Source organism: Struthio camelus, chromosome W (genome assembly GCF_040807025.1).
Source record: "Struthio camelus isolate bStrCam1 chromosome W, bStrCam1.hap1, whole genome shotgun sequence".
In the NCBI taxonomy this organism is placed as follows: Eukaryota; Metazoa; Chordata; class Aves; order Struthioniformes; family Struthionidae; genus Struthio; species Struthio camelus.
Window position 1 is genome coordinate 58,267,338 of NC_090981.1, and position 22,057 is coordinate 58,289,394.

At 42.7% G+C, this 22,057-nt stretch overlaps 1 protein-coding gene across 4 annotated transcripts in view; it reads right to left on the bottom strand.

Annotated features, from left to right (window-relative positions):
* Window positions 1–21,791, bottom strand: part of LOC104150901 (protein unc-13 homolog B) — a 217,833-nt gene extending 196,042 nt beyond the window's left edge. For 3 of the 4 annotated variants that reach the window (XM_068925344.1, XM_068925343.1, XM_068925342.1), the window contains exon 1: window positions 21,633–21,791. In XM_068925344.1, coding sequence (XP_068781445.1) covers window positions 21,633–21,654 — 22 coding nt within the window. In that variant the 5' untranslated portion in view covers window positions 21,655–21,791. The remainder of the gene's footprint in view (window positions 1–21,632) is intronic. The other variant, XM_068925341.1, reaches the window with a different exon arrangement.
* Window positions 21,792–22,057: the final 266 nt, after the last annotated feature.

A 22,057-nucleotide genomic window follows, 5' to 3' on the forward strand; every position in this document is an offset into this window, starting at 1 on the left:
CCATCACGACTCTAGGAAAAGAGGAGCTGCATGAAACAGCAGCTTAATGGTTTCCGAAGCCTGCTATGAGGATTCAACGTGTCACAGCCCCTTGGTATTTCCCAGCCTGAGACAGGTTTAAAAACCAGAGCTTCACTGCATTCTCATACATTCAGAGCTAAATTATGTTCAGAAGGAAAAGATTTTCCTTAAATAACTAAGAAGGAAAAGAACAGTTGCACAGGAGTCCTATCAGCAACTCATAGGCACTCACTAGCGCTTTGGGAGCCTCTGCTGTAACTGCAAGAGAGCCCAGAACAGGGCCCGTTCAGACCCATCTCCTAAAACCAGAGCGCTGCTGAACTAAGACAGTTATCGCACCTGAGAGATTCCTCGGCACCTAAGGGGTGGTATGGAGACAAGAGACTAAAGTCAGGTTAATTACTTCTATGCTTTATCTTACTGCCAGGGAAAACAAATCACTGGTTTACATATAACCATTGTGCTACCCAGCCGGTGAAGGGAGCATTTTATGCACCAGTGTATTCCCTTCAAAGATTACGTGCTGGAAACACACTGGGTACACCTTCATGTATCAACAGACATAAAAGCTGAGACCGCATTGACAACAAACAGAGAATAACTTTTTTTATTGCTTGGCATGAATGGATTTCTGTTGTGGGCTGGGTTGACCTGAGAGCTACTCTGGCAGCAGAAGAAAGAAGAGCCACTACAACAGAAACGTAGCACAGATCCATCAGTACTCAGAGAACTAAGGCTGGGTCTAAAGGCAGGATTTTTCTGACTTAAAACATGAAACAGTCCTTCAAAAATCCATCATATTTGACTGAGATGACAGTGGGGGGATCCAGATAGCCTGAACTGCAAGCCAACAGTAGCACTAAACTTACCTCAACTGAACGGAGAGCTTTAATCTGCTTTAATAAGTAGTCCAAAATAAATGGAACGGACAAAATATGCGTTTATTAATTTTTAATAGTTCATCAACATGAAAAAACCACTTTCACACTGCACTTCCTGTTCTCGAAGCAGGGAGCTTTCCTCAATTGGACCACTCTCAACGCCCACAGGACAACTTGTCTCACCTTTCTCAAGACCTTGGGAACTATGTCAAGCAAAGGGAAGTTAGGCTCAGTTTAGCAGGCAACTATATTTAAAAAACAACTACTGTCCCTCTTGGATTCTCTCAAGAAGGAGAAAGAGAGAGAATATTTTCTGTTGCTTCTGGTAGCAAATTGATCTACCCAAGGGATTTTCGTTTTGCCAAACGTCTTGAGAATGAATTAGAATCCCTCCTAATTCACATGAATTAGCATCTTCCTGATCAAATGATCTGCAAATTCATTACCGTTTCCCAAGACGCACAAAGCTACCAAGTGTATTTGATTTACAATGCAATATTCCAACAAATAGCTTCCTAATAGTCACTCCACCCTTTCTGTCCACAGGATGGTGACTGATAGCAGCTAGGACACAGGTGACACTGCTTGGAAGAATTTCCCAGATTCCTGTGCTAACCCCATCCAGCTTCAGTACCATTTTTGATATCAAACCTAGAAAAGCACTACGGAAAGTGCATACATATCTCTCCCAGTAACCCTCTGGATAGCTGAGTCTCACTAGATGCTATATATCATAGTCTTATCTAAATCTCCTTCATCACTGCCATAGCCTATCAGCTTTTGAGTAGGATATCTCAAGAATTCCCTACTCAGTGTCTTACTCACCTGAACAGGGCACCCGGAGAGTCAAATGGACAACATAATCTACACAAAACTGAGCAATTCTACATTTAATATACTTTACTGGAACCAATTATCAAAACAAAGATGTATCTGACTGTGTTGCTCAATCATCCTAGTGAATTAAGTAATTTCATACCTCCCGCAGACACTGTCACTTTTCAGCTCAGTTCTTGAACGAAACTTACTAATGTATACAGCACAGCTCTGCTGGTACCACAGCTTCACAGCACTCTGCTTCTATCCTTACAAAGTTACTAGATAACTTAAAACAACAAATTTAAAGGCTTGATAGGAAATCCTTTTTAACAGTTGCAAACACACCAATTGAAACCACATTCTCAAAGTACAGCTTGAAGAGAGGACCAGCTCTGCAGACACCTTTGGCAAGCTGGGGGTGTACGTGTGTGTAGTTTTTTTTTTAAATGCAGCTCAATCCTTCCCAGCAATAGAAGCCTTCTATTAAAAGGCCCTACTTCTCTAAAAGGGATTTTAGACAGCAGAAGGAGTGGCAATTCAATTTATCTTTACTTTCTACAATGGTTTCATGCAGCAGGCGGTTAATGTATGCAGGCTTCTACACACTTTCAATGACAAAATAGATTCAGACCGTTGGAAAGACAGCTGGATCTCGTTTACGGGTTAATCTGTTACCAGATTTGATTTGACTCACCGACTTAACATCACACAGGTTTTCGTACTCCTGAACTGAAGAGTTTCATATGCGTTCTCATTTGCTGCTTAGCTCGAGAACTCACATACTTGAAATATTTCCTAAAGTATTTCAAGAACATAAATTCACACGTGAAGAAAACGTCACCATGCAGTTAGGACACTCCTGCAGAAACCTGGAAGACTGTTCTAGAGAAATTTCTTCTTAAAGAGCAGCAATTAAAGATTACAAACAGTGCTACAGAATACATGCCAAAGGGCTACAGTGATTTTTATTAAAGAGCTAGCACGGTCCAGAACAGGATCCGTGCTGGCAAATAGGTATGACCACTAGGTATGAAGCCTGTACTGCAAAAGGATTGCAGCATTTTAAAACACGTTCATCGTTTTGACCAAAAACTCAGGGGATCTTATCAATACAAAACTTAAAATATTGATGAGTTCTTTTGGAAGCCACAGCTTGCATCAATATTATACGGAGCACCAACAGTTACTGAAGCTTCTGCTTTGCACTAAGGAAACTGCAAGAAGTTTACTTGCACATGATCCCAGAAGAAGCTTCCTGAAAGTCAGCAGGAAGCATTCAATTGATCTCATACAAGCAGCAGCTGAAATAAGTTTGACAGTATTGTTCCTTCTCCCTGAGGGGAAAAAAAAAGAGCATATTCATGATCCATACAGCCAAAAAAAGCTGGAAACAGATGCTCAGACCGTAAAGAAAGTGTGAACATGAAGTCTTGAACTTTACAACCCCCTGTAAGAGATAAGCACTGCCAGTGAATCCAGAATGCCAACAGCCCATAAAAGACTTTCCAGTTTTTACATTAACTGCACTTGGAAACAGAAAAAGTGAAGAAGCTCCCAGTTCTAGGCAGTTTGCTTGGCTATATGCTGAGCAGAAGAGAAGAGGAGGAGAAAGTCTAAGGAGAGGAGCGGAACATATCACCTTGGAATTCCCAAAGCCAGGAGGAGACAAGTCTCACCTCCTTTTTCAGGTTAAGGGGCTATCCCCTTTTCCCCCATTTGTATGGTCTTGTAGATCATCTGACAGGCAGTCAGTCTCAAGAGACGTCCCCAGCCAATGCATAGCAGATCAACCACATGAGCTCAAGTCACCCTTCAGGTCACTAGAACAAATTGAGAATCATAAGCTATCTCCTGCCAGCTTTGACACTCACTGGAATTCCAACTTCCCAGCGCTCAAAGAGATTTCTTCCCTCTAGTGAGACATCTCGTTACCAGCTCTTAACGGTTGTGTGGAAAACATCTGCTCCAGTTCTCAAGAGCTCCATGCTGGAGACAAAGTGCCTCAAAGATATACCAAGCTTGCATGCTGCTCTCTGGAGAGCCCTGCACCTCATCACTCACCTCTTCAACTTATCTGACAAGAATCATGATCCCAAAGCAAACTGACCAGTTAATTCTAGCAAGGTGAGAGCCAGTATACTCAGACGCTTTTTTAGCATTATACTTTACTTCTCTGTAACCTTCACAGAGACATGTTAACATCTACCTGAAATTTAACTCCACTCCTAGTTGTCACCTCAACATCTCTGTTTGCTACTCAAACCCAGAGGCACTGAGAGACTCGAGCTATTTTCAGATGGTTCTCTTCATCAAGGAAAGAAAGACCTGAAGTATCAGCTCCTTTGCCCTACTTCGCCTCACAAAAATTAAAAGAGCTGCAATCAAAGTCATATTACATTATTTGCAAACCATATCCCAGAGAGACATTTTGGCCGTCTCACGGTTTGCCTTTTGGTTACTGCCTCTCCCCCCACCAGCAACATGACTAGAGTAAGTCCCACAGTCCCACTGCTCAAACTGGATGGTGGGATATCCCCAAGAGCCACTTTAACATCAGTGACACTTGGGACCCAAACATCAGATATCTCCTGCCCTGCAGATCAAGGGATTCTTTACACACCTTCAGCAGGAGTTTACACTAACTCACGTGGCTGCACACACAACTGACAAAGAGTAGTCACATCACGATAAGAAGGATTGCACCACAAGCCCCTTTAGCCTGGTACCTTACCCAAGCAAACACCTCAAAGATTTCTAGGAAAGAGCATGAGAAGAGGATACAACAGTACCTATCCTATATAGTGATGTGCCCCCCACCTCCCAGCTGCTAGGCTCTGGACCCAGAGGTGGTGCTTTTGGATTTAGAGTTTCATATGGTCCATTCTTCCACCAAATCTCCTTCATCTCCAATGAAACCAAGACTTAAGGGCTCCAACAAGCAATCTCAGGTGAATTCCACTTCGGTAGTTCCTTAATAGTGAGAGGGAACACATGCTTCAGAGACCTCACTTCACAGTTTGTCCCCTTTGCTATACATCTTTACTGTCACTTGACACTGGTATCAGATATTTCAAATTAAGTAAGCAACTAAAGCAAACTCTGGACGAGACATCCACACACCATTGAGAAGAAAGGGACTAGCACCCATAAGAGAAGCAAGATGATTCTTCACCTGCACGTTTGACACAGCAAATACATTTTTTTTAAATAAACAGCCTCCCCATGATCACAATATGCTAAAGAAAAACCTTCTTCAAATTTTGTGGGGCTATAAATGGAGTTAAGTCCCTCATTACTACCACCACCATTCCATAAGGTTACATTCACATACATGAGATGGTCTGAGTAATCCCTCCTAGCCTCGGACTGACCTAGCACAGGCAAAAAAGCATCACCGCAGATGATTTGGACTGGATCATTTGCATTTTTCTTGAGAAGCAGGGAAATAAATACATGCTGATATTTTGTTATGTTGTGCTTACAAAGCAAGAGATAACACTTTCTTCCAGAGTTTCCTTTCCAAAGGGGAACAGAGGGTAGCGAGGGAGAAATGGATTTGATTCTACTTGTGTAACAAAATACCTGTTAAACAAAAAGGCAATTGAGGATGCAGCCAACTTCCCTGATCCTAGAGAAAACAGCTCCATATATATGCACTTAACATCTGAACACATAAGCTAGCTTTTAAAAAGCATGGCTAGGAGAAATTCTCGAATATCCATTTCTTCCTTTTTTGGTTGATCAACATGGACACGTTACTGAAGATTCATTCAAGTTTCTGTTCAGCAGTTGCTTTGAACTGAGCAGTGAGGACAGGAACAAAATCTCTTATTCAAATCACAGAGATTATGAGAGGTTAATCCTCCTGATGCTAGCAACACAGACAACTCTGTCGGGTGACCTGGTTCCCCAAGGAAGAGGTGAACTAACCAATAATCCAACCTGTCTCTTCTCTCCAACATTCTGTTGCAGTCTTTATTTTATTTTATTTTATTGGTTTAAAAAAAAAAAAAAGTAGTAAATAAAGCTTGGATGCAAAGTACTGGAGGGAGTTACTTACTGTGTTTGTCACTTTCCCTCCAAAGAGATTTTCTCTTAAATTTTGCTTCAATCCCTTTGCTTTAAGGAGTTCCCTGACGGTTACAGATTTCTCCTGAATTTTTCATTATTTTATAGCCAGAAGAGGCAGCATCTCTACTCTTGCATCAGTGTCTGTTTAAAAAAAAAAAAAAAAAAAAGTGCATATATAGGAAGTATCCTTACATTATAAGGGAGGAAGAGACAGACAGATAATACATCAAGTCTGCTGGAAGCCAGTTTTAGTTACTGAGCTGACAAGCCAAAGAGGAGGAAAAATAAAAACCCTCAGAAATCAGATTGTTTTAAAATAAGATTTAGATAAAATTCACCTCTTTACAGAATACTTTCTTCCAAGATGTGAAGCGCAATCAGTAGCTGCTCAGACATAGTAAGTACTGGTAGAGGCCACTTAAATGATCAGAAACTTGCTGGAGTCACCAGGTCAAATCACACAGCTTGCTCACTGCAAAGTAACAGCTCTTAGAAGGCACAAGTACCATATCTCTGGTACCAAACAAAGAAGAAAAACCAGGAATTACAGAGAGAATATAAGAACTTGTGTACTTTTTCTTTGGCCAGAGCACACCTCTCTCCTTGGTCAACAAAAGCACTTAAGTCTCCCAAGCGACTCTTGTTTCTACACTCCCTGTTTAGATTTAGTTTAATTTAGAAGCCACCCTGGAACCAAAGTTGCTGACTAACCACACTACAAGCGATCGCCACCCAGTCGCGGCCTCGGTATCTTTTCTGGTAGTTTCGATTTAAGTTAGAGCAAGGCAGGAATCAACCAGCCGGAACGCTGCTCTTGTCAAGCAGGACAGAGCACTACCCTGCTCCAAAAGGCATCGCCCTAAGAAGAGAGATCAATAAATATCATTGGTCAGTCTGGCAAGTTTAACGTATGTGGCAAAAGAGAAATTCAAAACCAAACCAACAGCACATCTGTGGTGCATTCAGAAACTGCTTTTTTTAAACAACAAACCCCGCCGTACTATGGCAACTGATAAGCTCCCAGGGAAAACGGCACCTGTGCGTTCCTGCATCAAATAATGAAGCAGCGTTCATCTGCTTTGAAGACTAGTTCTAATGAAAATAACATCATGGTACTTCAGTATTTAACTGCTATAGTTCACGAACCAGAGAAAAGTGTAATCTATGGGAGACAGAGTTGAGCGTGAGCGCTGAAAAAGAGCAAAAGAAACTTTTAGGGTATAAGTTGCGCCATAACTGAATGAGATTTCCATGTGGGAACTTGAGATCGGACAGAGCAGGGTTTGCAGATGAATTCTTTGGAAAGCCCGCCTTCACACTTGGCAGTTCACAAATTGAAAATACTGGTCCCTGGATGATACATCATAGAAAGAGGGTGGCGGTTAGTTCAACATCAACTTTTCTCTCTTTCTCTCTTTTTTTTTTTTTTAAAAAGGTCTTGGGACATCAGTCACTTAGAATATTCCATTCCTTAAGGCAGCTCAGAAGCATGAGCACCGGATTTTTAACTCCATTTGGGAGGATAGCGCTGCTGCCCCATGGCAGTTTTACAATATCTGCAAGGGCCGTCTCCTCCGAACATATTAATATTCCCCTGCCCATACTTTTGTTTTGACACAGTGCATACACAAAGAACATAACCAGGTGTTACTATGACAAGGATTATACCCAAGACAGTTCTCCTGAAAACCATGCTGTTTGCTTGCATTTCATCCTCCATAAAAAACGAAAGTGAAATTCCATCAGGCTAAATGGCATTAGTATCAAAATCATTAACTAAAACAAACAGCCTTGTGTGGCAATTTAGTATGAGCAAGTTTCCCCACATGTAGCTTGCCTTTTTATTATTAGAATTTTTACCTCAGCAAGAACTCAGTCAAAAATTTTGCTTTAACATACAATTTCTCTACAGCAAGCAGTTGTCACAGAAGTGATACACAGCGTCCTGAAGTTAGAGCTGTGAGGATCACAGGACTGGAAAGGCCCTTTGGGGTCACTCAGCCTACTTTCTGCTCTCATAAGTACCTATGTCATTTAATCCATTCAAAAAAATCATTCCTAATTTCCAGCATAGACTTTAATTCATGACACACTTGTACCCACTACATCTCATGCCAACGCTGTCCTACCTTAAACGGCTCCTCTTATCCTCTGCGTTTGCTTTCCCGACAGATTTATCTACAAAAGCCATAGATCCCATCAGCCTGTATTTAGTAGGTGGAAGCTGCCACGCGGTCCTCATCTTCCCACAGCAGAGGCTCATGGGAATGGAGAAGCAGTCATGTTTGTTTTCACCCTCTCCATCTAGACCTACCAGAGTTGTTCCTGTCCAGGAAGGATGCACCAGTGCAGCCTACTGCGTTCAAGGAAGAACTACGTATGCATTCGTCCTCCCCTCTCGGCCAGGAATACTTTCCCCAACGCATACCAGTATCTCCTTCTCTTCCCACTGACAGTCTGCACTGGTTGGCAACACAGTGCTGAGTAATAAGGACTCCCCAATATCCCTCCTTTCACCACCGAGCTCCTTGCTTTATCAGAAATTCTTACCATTTGCCTTCACACACATAGCTCTTTTACTCAATATCAACCCATTTTCATTATGGCTTTCCTCAGGGTCATTTAATTCTTCATGCATTATGTTTATCTACTTCCAGACTGTTTATGCCATTATGACTTGGCTCAACAACAGCTTTAACACACACATTCCTACTTTTCTTGCCATGTCACAAGGGAGAGACATCCATCTGTTTCTCCCACCAGCCTTTGCAGTGTTACTAACTTCTGTTTCGCTCAGTTCTTTATCCGCTTCACATTTCTTCTACCACTTTTTTTTTCTTTCTTCAAGAAAAGGGACCTGTCTGCTATTGTTATTTGTGAGAAGTTAATATCTGAGCCCAAACAGATGCCTGCTTTTGTCTAGAACAAGAGGTCAGCAACTCCGCACTGCATTTTATACCCAATTACCTTCCACACTGCTTCCACCTGTCTACGGAGTTTTTATTATTCTCTCTGGTTAGTTTTAAACCTGTGCATACTATTAGAGTCTTGCCTGCTTTTGAGGTCAAGAACCATACTGGCTCACATCTATCACCCATCCCCCTATTCTTCTGCCAACCTACAGAAACCACCTTTCTTGTTCTCCAGTTAGGTGATGCCTAACTACTTGCTTAGAGCCGTATTTTAACTTCTGCTACCAGACTTCTGATTTCAAATGTCATGTGTTTCAGTGCTCTGGAATACCGATTGTCTGATCTCTCCGACTTAAATGCACTAAGGTGTTAAAAGTTTTCTTCCCGCTCCGTATGTCCGTGCATCATTTTCAATGTCATCTTCACAAAAAACAACGCCTACAACTCAGGGATCACACTCAGATCATCTTTACTCTCCATCCTGTCCTTGCTGCACTGTGATCTAATTCCTCCCTTTGTGAGATTGGTTGTTTCTCCTCTTCATACTGGCCAAAGCACCCGTTACCTGTGTTAATATCCTTTAATATCCTTTGCAAGACCTCAACATCATGTGCTGTATTGGAAACCTCTGCCTCAGTCCTGAATTTCCTGATCTCCAAGATACACCTTCCTTTACAAACTGATTTTTGCCCACACCTCTCAGAGGTTCTGTTTGCTCACCATATCCTGACGCAATGATCAGATGAATCACCAGGTCATTTCCGAGATGGAGCCTCTGCTTGTTATTTGAGATACTAATATTTGCCCCTTTAGCTTCACAACATTCCCTGCCCTTCTCCATATCCAAGCTCCCCAGTTCTTCTGCCAACCTGGCTTTAACAACCAGTTTCTTTGGTTTCTCTAGAGGTTTGACAGTTGCTGGTCTACTCGTGCATCTATTTACCTTAACCCAGCTTAAGCAGTGATCACTCAGTCCAAGTTCGCTTCTATGTCCTGCTTCTCTGCAGCATCTTCTATGCTTTTCAAAGTTACATCTACAGGGATCTCCACTGATCTCTTTACTTTGGTCGCTATTTGATGACATTGCCAGCTAATACAGCTCTTCAGACTCAGCCATTACCAATAGCATTTGTTCTCGGGTGCAGGGAGTTAGTCTCTCACAGTGACAATACCCAGAAATATCTCTCTCTAACCATATTACAAGATTTTTTTTTTAACCCACATTTAAATCCTAGAGTACATGCAGTAGCTCCCTAGCACTATCACAGCAAAATCTCTTATCAGCTCTTCCTAAAGTAATTTCAGCCCAGCTGGTTCTCCTTTATCCACACTAATGCTGCTTTACATTTTTGCATCACTAACGCACAGTGAAATACTGCCAGTCACCTTTAGTCCTCTCCTTCCAGAGCAGGGCACGTCCTCCAGCATCTACCTTCCCATCATACCTCCCACTCCACAGGACTTCTGCTAACCCTACGAGAGCTAGTTCCAAGTTTTACACCCACAGTTCTAGTCTCATCATTTTACTCACAGGCCCGTACTTCACTTTATGATACTAACGTGTTTGTACCTTCCTGGAAACAACTCAAGAGAAATTACTAATTAAGATGCTTTTCACTATTTACTTTAAGTTATATTACTTCCCATTCCAGAATCATGTAATCCACAATTCATCTCCCCTACTATCACTTCACTGATGCTCTACGAGAAAAAAATATAACGCAAGTCCCCAGCAAGTGGGCACAGGGTTAGCGTGAACAGACTTGGACGTCCATCATGTGCTGCTCTGCTCCAATAAAGCCAGACACACTTCTAAATCTTTGACAGAAGTGTCAGATACGTACAGAACAGTATCAAATTTACAACAGAAGTAAAAAGTTTGTTGCTAAAGCTCTTTTAAGCCACAGTCTCTCTACCTAGCCAAAGTGTAACAAAATATTGATTTGAACATGCCAATCTGATGGCACGTCTTCATCTCCTTCCACCACGGAAAAATATCTCAGCACTTTTCATTACAGACAGACTAGCCACAATACAATAGCCAAGTACCTCCACTGAAGCAACAAAAACATTACCAAATTTCATCTTTCCCAATCATTAAGTATTTGAAGGGAGAATATGAGTTTCATAATAGCCTCTCCAATGCAAGAAAAGGCACATCAGCTTCTGTCGTTTTGATGCTGAAGCTGGATGACCAGTTCAGTCTAGAAAGCATGAATTTGTCAAGTATGATGATAATTAACATGAGAAGGCAGCTGCCTGGAACTACAGTAAATCCTTCATCAATTTTAATTCAAAACCTGATGTTTTTCTAAAAGACCGTAGATTGTTACAGTAAAAAAGACTATGTTCTACAGAGGGTCACATTAGCTCATTATGACAATTCATTCTGGCCTTAAAACTATAGATTTTCTAAGCACTTAATCTCCTCAAAAAATCTGCAACTAAAATGGAGCATATGCAGACTCCGCTTACGTAATTTGATATGTCAAAATCTAATAAAACTTTGCATATGGAGCACATTGCACCAGGTAGGAAAGGCTGAAACAAAATTACTGTTTCACATCCATTTCCCCCACTCCCCCACCGCCAGATCCACATCCATATCCGTGTTGCATGCCAAACTTCAGCAACCTACTACAAGTTTCAGGTTTGGATCAGGAATTCAAGTTAGGGGGATGTTTCAATAAGAAGATGACAAGAATTCATTTTGTAAAATAACAGGAAAATGCCTTTTCATAGGGCAATATGAAGATTTTTGGTGGTGTTACAATTCCTACACCCCCAAATCAAGGTAGCCTCAGCTTTCTCACAATTTCTGGCCCTCAGACTCTCCAAGAGAAGCCACATGAAGTGGGCCTCTCGCAGAAGCCAAGAGGCCCTCACAAGGCAGCCACCTGTTTGCTCTTAAAGAAGCCTCATGCTTAAGACCGACTCACAAAACTGAGAGGGTGAAGAAAACGGGAATAACAATTTTTCAAAATGCTCGTGGTGGTTTACTCAGCAGTCAAATTCCTCCCTCACCCAAAGCTGATAAGCTCCCTCGGCATCATCTCAATTAGTGTCCAGCACTCCTGATCCCTTTAGGAGAAACAGTTATTCAAGGCTTCCAGCATCACAGTTTGCAACTCTCCAGTGTAATTGCACTTGTAATAGTCCAAAGAGACTGTATTTGCAAAGAACTGTGGTTGTTGCAACAAAAGGGCTTGCAGTCAGGCAGTTTGAAGACCCTGTGACAACTAAAAACGAATCATCCCAGGTACTGAAAGTCTGAAGCCCCTGGACAGTTCCTGAAAGCATGTACTGGGGTTTAAACAAGCCCTCAGGAAAGGAAACGTCACTAAAGGGTTTCCTTCTAGATATTTCAATATCTACATATTCATCTATAAGCACACACACACACACACATATATATATGTTTTCTTTCCTTGAAAACTGCTATGGTTGATAAGCAAAAGTTTGAGTTTACAATATAGCTTTAGGGAAATTTGACTCAGGGTTTCTTCATACATAGCCCTTCCATTACAACCTGACTACATGCAAGTGTTCTGAAATATCCTTAAAACATATTTTAGAGCAACTTAAAAATAATCAAAACTGTGCAAGAGCCAAGCATGCAGAGTAGTTTTGGAACAATCTGCTCAAGGATTAAAAGAATGGGAGGTTTAATGGACAACCGTACTTAGCTCCAGACCCAAACTCCTTTCTTCAAGACCAACAAAGAGGAAGACCGGTTGGCTATATGTTGTAGACTTCATCTGGACAGAGGGGTGACCAAGAAGTCCTTTTACATGAAAAGTATTTTTTTTTTTGATTATGCAGCTTAAACTGGGTATTACTTCATCAGCCTGAACTGAGAAAATAAGCACTGAGTCTACCAACGCACAGAAATGTAATTCTCAATTATTTTATACCTAATAATCATGTCTCAGTGCTGGAAACGCTGGAGTCTGTTTAGCAGAGCATTTAGCTGTAAAGAAATAAGAAGTTTACATTACAGAAGCTTTAAGTAATAAGGTTAAAACCAGTATTCCTTAAAGGGACACTGGTCAAGGCTGGAAGCTAAACTTTTTTTTAAAAACGTGCCAACACTTCTAGGCTGGAGATTATCTCAAACAAAACACTTTCTCTCATCCCACATCAGAAATCTCACTCCTGTCCAATTCACGTTCTATTCACATGGGTCTGCTCAGCTGCAAGGAAGAGGAGCAGGGGTCTGAGGTCAGCACAAACTTGCTGAAAGATCATACAGCCTTATGCTTCTAAGTGCCCCATTCCCCAAATGCAGATGACAAAAAGGGAACAAAATGACTTTTTTAACACAGGTTTTGAACCCGTTGCATCCCTGCCCAGCAATGCTAAGACATGTAGAAGAAACTCCTGCAAGCAAAGGGGGTGAAGGACATAAAAACTCACTCTCCCTCACACTCCTTCAATTTAATTTCCCCTCAGTATGGTATTTCCATAAGGTGTGGGGCTCCCAGTGTAGACTTCCACAGTGAATGCCGATAGCCAACTTTCTTACTGTTCTTTTCAAATCACACCCCAACTCATCCAACAAAAGGCTGAGCATATGGATGCTCAAAAGCAGTGTGCTAGAAACGGAGGCACAGCCATTAGCTGGCAGCATTTCCCTTCATTTTTAAGATGCCCTCACCCAGCTGTCAGAAACAGAGCAAACCTGCTAGCACCATCATATCACTCATACTCCAGCTCCTTGCCACTTCCCTTAACCTCAGGATGTGAATCCACGTCATAACACAGTGCTTATAAAGTTCAGTCAACATTGGTCAAAAGAGTTCCTCAGCTGAGGATTTCTCTTCATCTAACTTGGCCTCATAACCGGTCTCTGCACTCCACACTGTACTAGAAGAAAACAGTTGCTAACATCAGCAGGTACTCAGTGTGTTATTTGCTAGCTAAAAGTGTAATTATTCAATTGAAACTCACAGCTAATAATGGAAAAAATAACTTAAAAGAACATTAGGAATTTGTTTTGAAAGCCTGGCGGAGGCAGGCATTTCAGTTTTTTTTGCAACGCACCAAGTAACCCTTGTAATCTCTCAGCTGCATCTCTGACTGAAGTAACAACTAGAGGTTTTTTGCTTTAACTTTTTTATCCCGATTAAAATTGAAGTTTACTCCCTACCTGAACTAGAAATGTAAATGCTCAGGATCATATACTACAATATCGAGCACCTTGCTTAGAAAGTAGTTAACTGAAATCTGTGAACTCATTGTGGAGGACCGTATTAGACATACATAAAGATGTTAAACTGACAAACACTGGAGAGATCATACGCCTACCAGTAATTCTGCAGTTCTTTCAAAACTTGTAGATAGCTTCCTAACTCAAAAAGCGTTGAGCAGGCAGCAGCAGAACTGAATCCCAATATGATTACTTCTACAAAAGAATCAGTGAAAAGTTACCTGCAGCAGTTGTGACCAAATCAAACACAATATGGCTAGTCCAAAGACAATCCCAAGCAATTCACAGGAGGCATTTCAAAGGGGCTAACTTCAAAAGCTGAGGATAATTATTAGTAAAATTCATTGAGAAGAATAAATTTGAACCAAAACTGTGATATTAGCTACAGGAATCATTTACAAAGAGCTTTCCAGGGGGCCAAAAAGCCACTATTCCTCAAGCAAGAAGGGCAGTTTTGGATAAGAGTCCATCCTACCTCAACAGCAGCAAACAGATATAAACCATGGTACAGCATAAGAGAAACAAGCAGTATCAACACAGGTGAGCAGCATTAAGCATAGGAAGTTAGATGGTGGAGAAAATGTCTGAGACACCTAGATATGAAAAAAAAAATTTAATTATATTAAACAAAAAACACTACGAAGGACGTCGCCCTCCTAAATCATTCACCGACTAAATTGCTAATGGCAAAGAAGCGTCAGGCATCCAATAAACATTTGCCCTATGTTTGGGAACAGGCAGAGCACCTGTGTGATCAAATACTTTCTGATCCATTAGTAAGTGAAGAAGTGATTAAACACCCTAGGATATAAATAATAATTATCAGAAGGTCTGGATAACTGGCACTTGGGTGTCACTGAAGAAGTCTGTATCCTACTGATGGTTGTGTTAAATGCATCCCGAAAGATTAGAAAAGAAGCTCTAAGGAGACCAGGAGTGCCCGCCTCCAGGTGATACTCCAAGCAGGTATCTACAGATTGCAGAGCACATTACCAGTTCCAGCCAGAAACGTCTACAAAGAACTAACGCGGCAACCAATGCATATGGAGAAATAGCGATTGCTAGGCAGCACTGGTTTGGAAAGACTTACCTGAACTACATAGATGTAACAGGCAGAAGTTTTGGAGACATTTGACTTAGAAGTGCATTATATTCTCATTAAAGCATAAAATCACATATCATCAGGAAAGCCAGTGAAACAGAGTAACGGTTAGCCACTTGAGAAAAAAGTCCCGATCGTTGGAGTTCCCCAAACACCAGTATTAACGCCTGCCACGTTGCAACATTTGCAATGCCAGATTGAGCATTCGTTGCTTATAAAAATGAAGTAGGATACAGAAGCTAGTGAAGAGGCAAATAATAAAAGGAGCATTACTCAGAGCAGCCTGGTCAAGTGTACACAGGTTCCAAGTCAAAACAAAACGCATCTGAAATCCTGCTCAATGCAGAGGGATCTGAACACCCAGGATACAGCTATAGAAGAAGAGCCTGTATGACAGAAAGCATCTGCCAAGTTTTACAGGTCACAGTCGTCAAGGGAAACATTATTTCAGCAAAGTCCTTGGCAAAGATGGCTAATGTATGCACAGATAAGCAGGAGCTATCAATAGGAATACAGCAGATTTTAGTTCTCCATTCAACGATGAGGAGATCAACACAAGAATATTAAATCCAATTTTCATTTCTATGGAAACTTTAAAAGAGCAACAGAAATTCAAATGCTAAAAAGACACCTTCCAGAGAGACTTTGACAGTTTGTAGCGTAGATAACAAGAGACAAGGATAGCAAGTGCTTTCACACACTTCCACACAAAGAAAATGCTAGATACTAGCAGGCTTTAATCTACCAAAGAGAGAGTAAGAGAAGTCCCCACACACCCTCACAGCAGTTCCTAATCTGCGTACATGCCAGCACATCTGTTTGCAAGGCCACACAACGAATTACCTGTATGAAAAAGCAATAGTTATTAGGTATATCGCTCTGCCTCAAGTACCTTAGCGCTCTCGGAAGAGCACTTAAGGCAGCTTTCACCGAGTCATTAAAGTAGTTTTCAAAATGTTGATTAAAGTTTGGTAACAAGGGAGTAGAAACAAAAATGCAGGAGGTTCAAAGGAAAGTAATAAGAAGGTCATTTGCAGGCAGAAATATACATTTCACATGCCTCCAAGTCAAATATTTGAAGTAAAGTGCTGGATAAAAAAAAAAAAAAAAGCAGTTGAATTTGCCTGGACTTTATATGACAATGTGTAAACGGCAATTTGTATACTAGTACAGTACAAAATGAAGAACTTTCAGCATTTGGATAAATCCAGCAGTTTGTTGCATATTAAAACAAGTAGGTTAAAAAGAACTTTAAATTAAAGTTTGACTTAGCAGAGCCCAAGCTGAAGGAGTTAACGGAAAGGACACCAGGTGAGCAAGAAGAAAGCACATATTATCCCAATTGGGGAAGCAGTACTACGTATTGCCTTTATCCCACTGAAAACTGCAGAGGATTTTCAAGTAGCCTGTAGCACCCAAATACTTAAAACAAAAGTCCAAACTGTTTGTTGCAACTTTTGCAGTATGACAGTGTTCAAAGCTGAAAAAGTGAGGGTTTGAAACAGCTGAATTAGCTACCATCAGCGCATCACAAGCCAAACGCCGTTTGTAGGTTTTCAGCGTTCCTATTATTTAACAAGGGGAGAAGAAGCAAGAAAGCTTTAAAGTTTTCTCTCCAATTAAGCCACCAACTACACACTTCAGTTTTCCAAACCCAAGACTCGATACAAAGAGGTTCCTTTAGTAGCAAAACTCTTTAGCGTTAAAACCTAAGTTCCTAATGCATTTTATTTTATTCCAATAGTAGATGCACTGGTAGCGTCATGATTAATTGCAACTAAAGAAAAGGAGCTTTTTAAGAGTTACACAGCAATTTATCCACGAAGCTTTATGCTTTTATTCATGCCCTAGCTTCATACCTTGTACTTCTACTACTGCATTTAGAATCCGATTCTTTTCTTTCCCCTTTCGATCTATACAAAGACAGCCAGTTTTTTTTTTTTTTTTCAATTTTGTAACCATTTTAGAATACAATCACAACATAGCAGTGCAATGAGACTCCTGCTAAGAGTATTGTTTACAAGTGTGCAATGTAGGAAGTTCCAACTACAGACCTTCACCATTGCGACATCAGGAGCTGGAGAAGCTGCATTCAGGCCTACAAAAAATGCAGAGGTGACTTGAGGCTATTGTGTCAGGGAAGAAGTCTTTTAAACACAAAGAAAAGTCCCTGATGATTGTGGGAAAAAAACCTTTAAATACAAAGAAAAAGCCCTGATGTTTGATTACTTGCTTCGAGTTATGGATATTTTTAAATATTCCACAGGGTCGGTGTGCTTTCATTTCTAGTATCAATAACACCCATTTTCCCATTTGCTTCCTTCACCTGGACACTAACAAGAGTTTAATTTGGTGGACAGGTATTAGCACCTTAATTTTGCTAGCAATGCAGGGACGTGTAGTCGAGTTCACTGAGTAGCATTCCAACACCCCTTGCTATTCTGATATCACAAAAACATCAACAGATAAGCAAGCTTTTGCAACCCTTCATAGCAGCAGCAATGTAAATGGTATGCCAAAAAAGAAAGCCCCCAGTCTCAAGACGGTGTCATTTCACATAACAGTCAACAATTTATAATTTCAGAGTGCAACACCAGAACAGATCATCTAATTAAATCTCCTAAATATCTCCGGCAGCTAAATCTCACACAGACACTGCACATCAGGTCCCAAGACTTCAGTCAGACAAAAGCGCTTAGACCCTCTTGGGACTAAGCTGTGTACCGCGCACAGAGACGAGGCGAGATCCCCACTGCCAACATCTTTGCAACTGCAGAGGAGCAAAGTATTTCAGACACTGATGCAGGGAGCAGAACAGGCAAGGTAAGGAGACAGAGACATAAATGTCACTACAATTATCAGCAGGATAAGGTGGGTGAAGAAGCTAAGGAGACAGAGGAAGAGAAATCACAGCAGGAGCTGTCACATAGCAGAGATGAGGAAGATGAGAAGAGAACCATCACTGAATTTGGTAAGGCGCTACGCCATTACCTTGAGATGGCAAGAGCTGGAGGCAACGTAGGATGTAATAAAAGCGGTAAGTGAAAGGCTTTGGAGTTTGATGGAAAGGATGCAAACAGTAAAGGAAATGATGATGAAGAGCTCAAGACCAGGTGATCCAACCTCAGGAAGGTCCTCCTATGGGATGACCCTTGCAAGCTGTGCTGAGATAGCAGGTATTTCTATCTGTAACAAGACAGGAAAGATCAGAAAAAGAAACTTAATGGAAATAAGCTCAAGGTAAAATCAAGACTTTTAAGAGAAGGCCAAGAAAGTTAACAATGCGAGACTGACGTGAAAACCTAGATTGCTTCACTGGGACTACTTTTATTCAATACGTGCTATACTCACAAATACAGCACTAAATGCAAACTAATAAAGCAAACTATGCCAAGAGAAGATTATCGGACATAATCCACGCACAGCTGCTCTAAACAGGAGTATATGCAATCTCTTTTGTGCTCAAGCAGTAGAATGAAAATATGAAGAAGTCCCCTCTAAAAACCTTAATCCTATAAAATTCAGCATTTGTTTTCCCCTTCACTTCAGTTAAACCCTCTGCATCTTTCAGGATTCCTTCTCCAAAAAAATTCTTCGGATTTGTGCTCCTACTTCCACAGCCTGTACCATTGGCTCACTTCACGCATCCTCTACGCACTTGCAAGTGACCCCAGATTCACACTTTCTCAGAGGAGCTCAGTATTTTCCATCAGGTGCTTTTGTGGCAGATACAGCACAAGGCTTCCAAAAAAGTATCTGCTTTGATTTCCAGGAAGAAAAAGGAAGAGAAATGTGCAGCTAAAAAAGACATCCAAAAGCCATGTACGTTAGCCACTCTTCCAGGAAGAAAGACAGCAGGCAGATTTGTTTGGTGGGCACTGTTTTAGATTATCCATTCATTAAAATATTATTAATGCATGTAATTCAAGGAGGAAAAAAAGTTACTGAATTACAACTCTATCTTTCTGGCTGCCAGGCTTGTTGTTACACTGCCACTTAGGGTTTTTTCCATGTTTCTCTCTATCTGTTAAACTGCAATTCAGAGGCGATTAACAGTGTCCTAGTCGCCCACATTTCCTTCACAGGCTTTTTGTTGTTTTTCTTTTTTAATCTCAGGTTTACAGCATGCAACGCCACACTACTATGCAGCCTTATACGTGCACCTTTTTTAATAAGAAAGTTGGAACAGTGACTCTTTTCATCAACAGCTGCATTGCTTTCTGATCAAGATCTGTTCATGTCAGTAGAAAGGCAAAATGCAAGAAAGTGTCACTTTTTAGAAGTGAAAGTCAACAGAGATTTCTCCCGCTTCCCTCCAAAGTTATTGCGCTATCTCAGCTCCTAGTATCCATTTCAGTTTTCAGAATACTCTACTTCATTCAGTATGCCTCCGCTTTATGTTTAATGGTTCACACTTTTGAGATCTCATTGGTTTATGCTTTTGGTTTATGCTTTCAGTCCATGAATACTTCAAAAATAGGTTTCTTCAAGTTTAGTAAATTACTATACTTTATGGTATATAAAGTGCTATATATATACACTATATAAGTGCTATATATATATACACGCTATATATACTATAGTATATATAGTATATAAAGTATATATAGTATATAAAATGCTATATATAAAGTATATATACTTTATATATAGCATTATTATAAAAGTTGCTCAGTATCTTGTATCCTAATTACTGCTAACATTAGCCACTCTCTTAGTGCAGGAGCTGAAATGAAAGATAACAGTTGTCGCTGTGATGATCCTCCATCACTAATTCACTAGCCTCAAGTTTCTTCTTATCTTTATCCCTAAGTGAACAATAAGCCAAACACAAAAGCACATTGTTCTAGGCCACTGACAAGTTTTTATCCCAAAAGCTCTATAGACCAGGCATCAGGACCCTGAAGAGGCAAGACAACTTCAACAACTAAATCCTTCAGTTCACGGTCTTCCACTACCCTCAATGGATGAGCTACAACTACAAGTACAAATCATCTTTAACACAGTCACCTCGAAGTAGCATTGGAAGTAGATGTCTTTGAAAGGACAACCTGAGAACCACCGCCACAAAGAACGAAGAAACACATCCTCCTTCAGAAGCCTGGTACTACATTTCTCCAGTGCTCAGAGAACAACCTATGGGAAGTTACTGCCACGAGGAAACAGATGGTAAGCTGAAGAAGCCCAGCTACCCAAAATGAAGCGCACAGCAACCCAAAATGAATTACTACCTGCTTTGCCAGCTGAGCAGCAGCTCCCTGTGCAGACGACAGTAACATCCAGATTCAGGAACCTGTTCTAAACAGGCTTTGATTGACACAGCAGCCAGATTCACCGAGATGTAATGTTTATGAAATAGCTACTATTTTCCTCAGCTATGCAAGCCTTGACTCCACAAAACCTTGGAATACCTTGCATCCTTCTTTCTTGATATTTCCTTGCCTGGTGCTCTGAAATACCAGACCTTCACATCAAAGAAACGCCCCAGCACTGTGAGAGACCAGGGCTGTTCCCATCACCTTGCCTCTCCCTTATGTCTCAAACTCATAACATATCCAAAGCAATCGGAGAAGGTTCAACCACCTGGAAGCATCCTTGAGCTAGCAGGAATCCGCTTCAATGAAGCGATTTTGGCAAAGCCTTCAAAATGGACTATATACGTCTACCAGAGCTGCTCAGTGTGCTTCAGAGATTACAACAATAACATTTTTAAGACAAACGTCACACTTTCACATCTCACCTCACTCCTTAAACACAACAGACTGTTTTAATAAAAGGACTGAATCTTAATTTGAAAAACTCTCTCCTGTGAGAGCAGCACTCCCCCCAGAATAACCTGCCCTCAAGAAGAACACCACCCTGGTATTACTCCGCTGGCTTTATTAACACTGTCATCCAGGCAAGGACTGTTGATTGCAAAAGGCAACGAACCGCTCGGCGAAGGGCTACCGTCGAGGACTCGGAGCGGCAACGCAGGGCTGGTTTTTCACCGCATCCGGCAAAGGCGTCGAGAACGCTCGAGCGACACCTCCGAGGCGGGCCGGGGCCAGGCTGCAGCCGCCGGGCGACGCGTCCCAGGCGCGGACGCCCTGGCAGAGGGTCTCCCCCGGGGATTTTGACTTGTGGGCACGGAGAGGGGAAGAGACGGAGGAGCGGAGAGGGAGAGGGAGCAGCTCGCTGCGCCACCCGCGGCGCGGGAAGGACGAGTCGCCTGTCGGCCACCTGTTCGCTTAGGGACCGAGGCTCGACAGCAGGAGGCCGCGGGAACCAGCAGCGCACCTGAAGCGATAACGCGCGCTGGGGACAAGAACAACTGCAGAAGTCAAGAGCTAAGGGCGGCGACCGCAGCCTCCCGCCGCCGCCGGCGGCCGTTGGCCCCGCACGGGCAGGTGGAAGCGGGGCGGCAGCGAGGGCTCCTCCCCGCCCCCCGCTCCGCGGCGGCACCGCTCTTCCCGGACGTCGCACCTGCTGCCCTGCCTCCCTCTCCGTTTCCGCGCTCCCGGAGCCTGCCCCGCCGCTGCCGCCCTGCCCGGCACCGGGGAGGGCGCCCGGGCTGCCTCGGCTCGGCTCAGCCCCCGACACCGGCACCGCCTCGCCTCCCCCTCACCCCCACTCACCCCGCACGCATAGCAGCGACATGGCGGCGCCTCAGCTGCCGCCCCGCCAGCCGCCCCCGGCGCTCCTCATGCCGCCCCGCAGGTCGGTCGGTCGGGCAGGCGAGGCGGCGGCGGCGGCGGCGGCGCCGTGAGCGGGGGAGGAGCCGCCCGAGCGGCGGGACGAGCCGCGCCACCGCGCCCCGCTGAGGGGAGGGACGGGGCGGCCACCGGCCGCCGCCCCCGCCCCGCCGCCATGACCCCCCGCGGCGGCCGGCAGGGGGCGCCGCCGCCGCCGGTAACCACGGCAACCGCCCGCCGCCGCCATCTCCTGCCCGCCTGAGGCAGCCCCGTGTCTGGGTGTCGGCCCGACCCCAAATCCAGGGGTTCCGAAATGGGTCGGTCGGTCTGTTCCGACAACACCCGGGTGAAGTTACACCAGCAGGCTC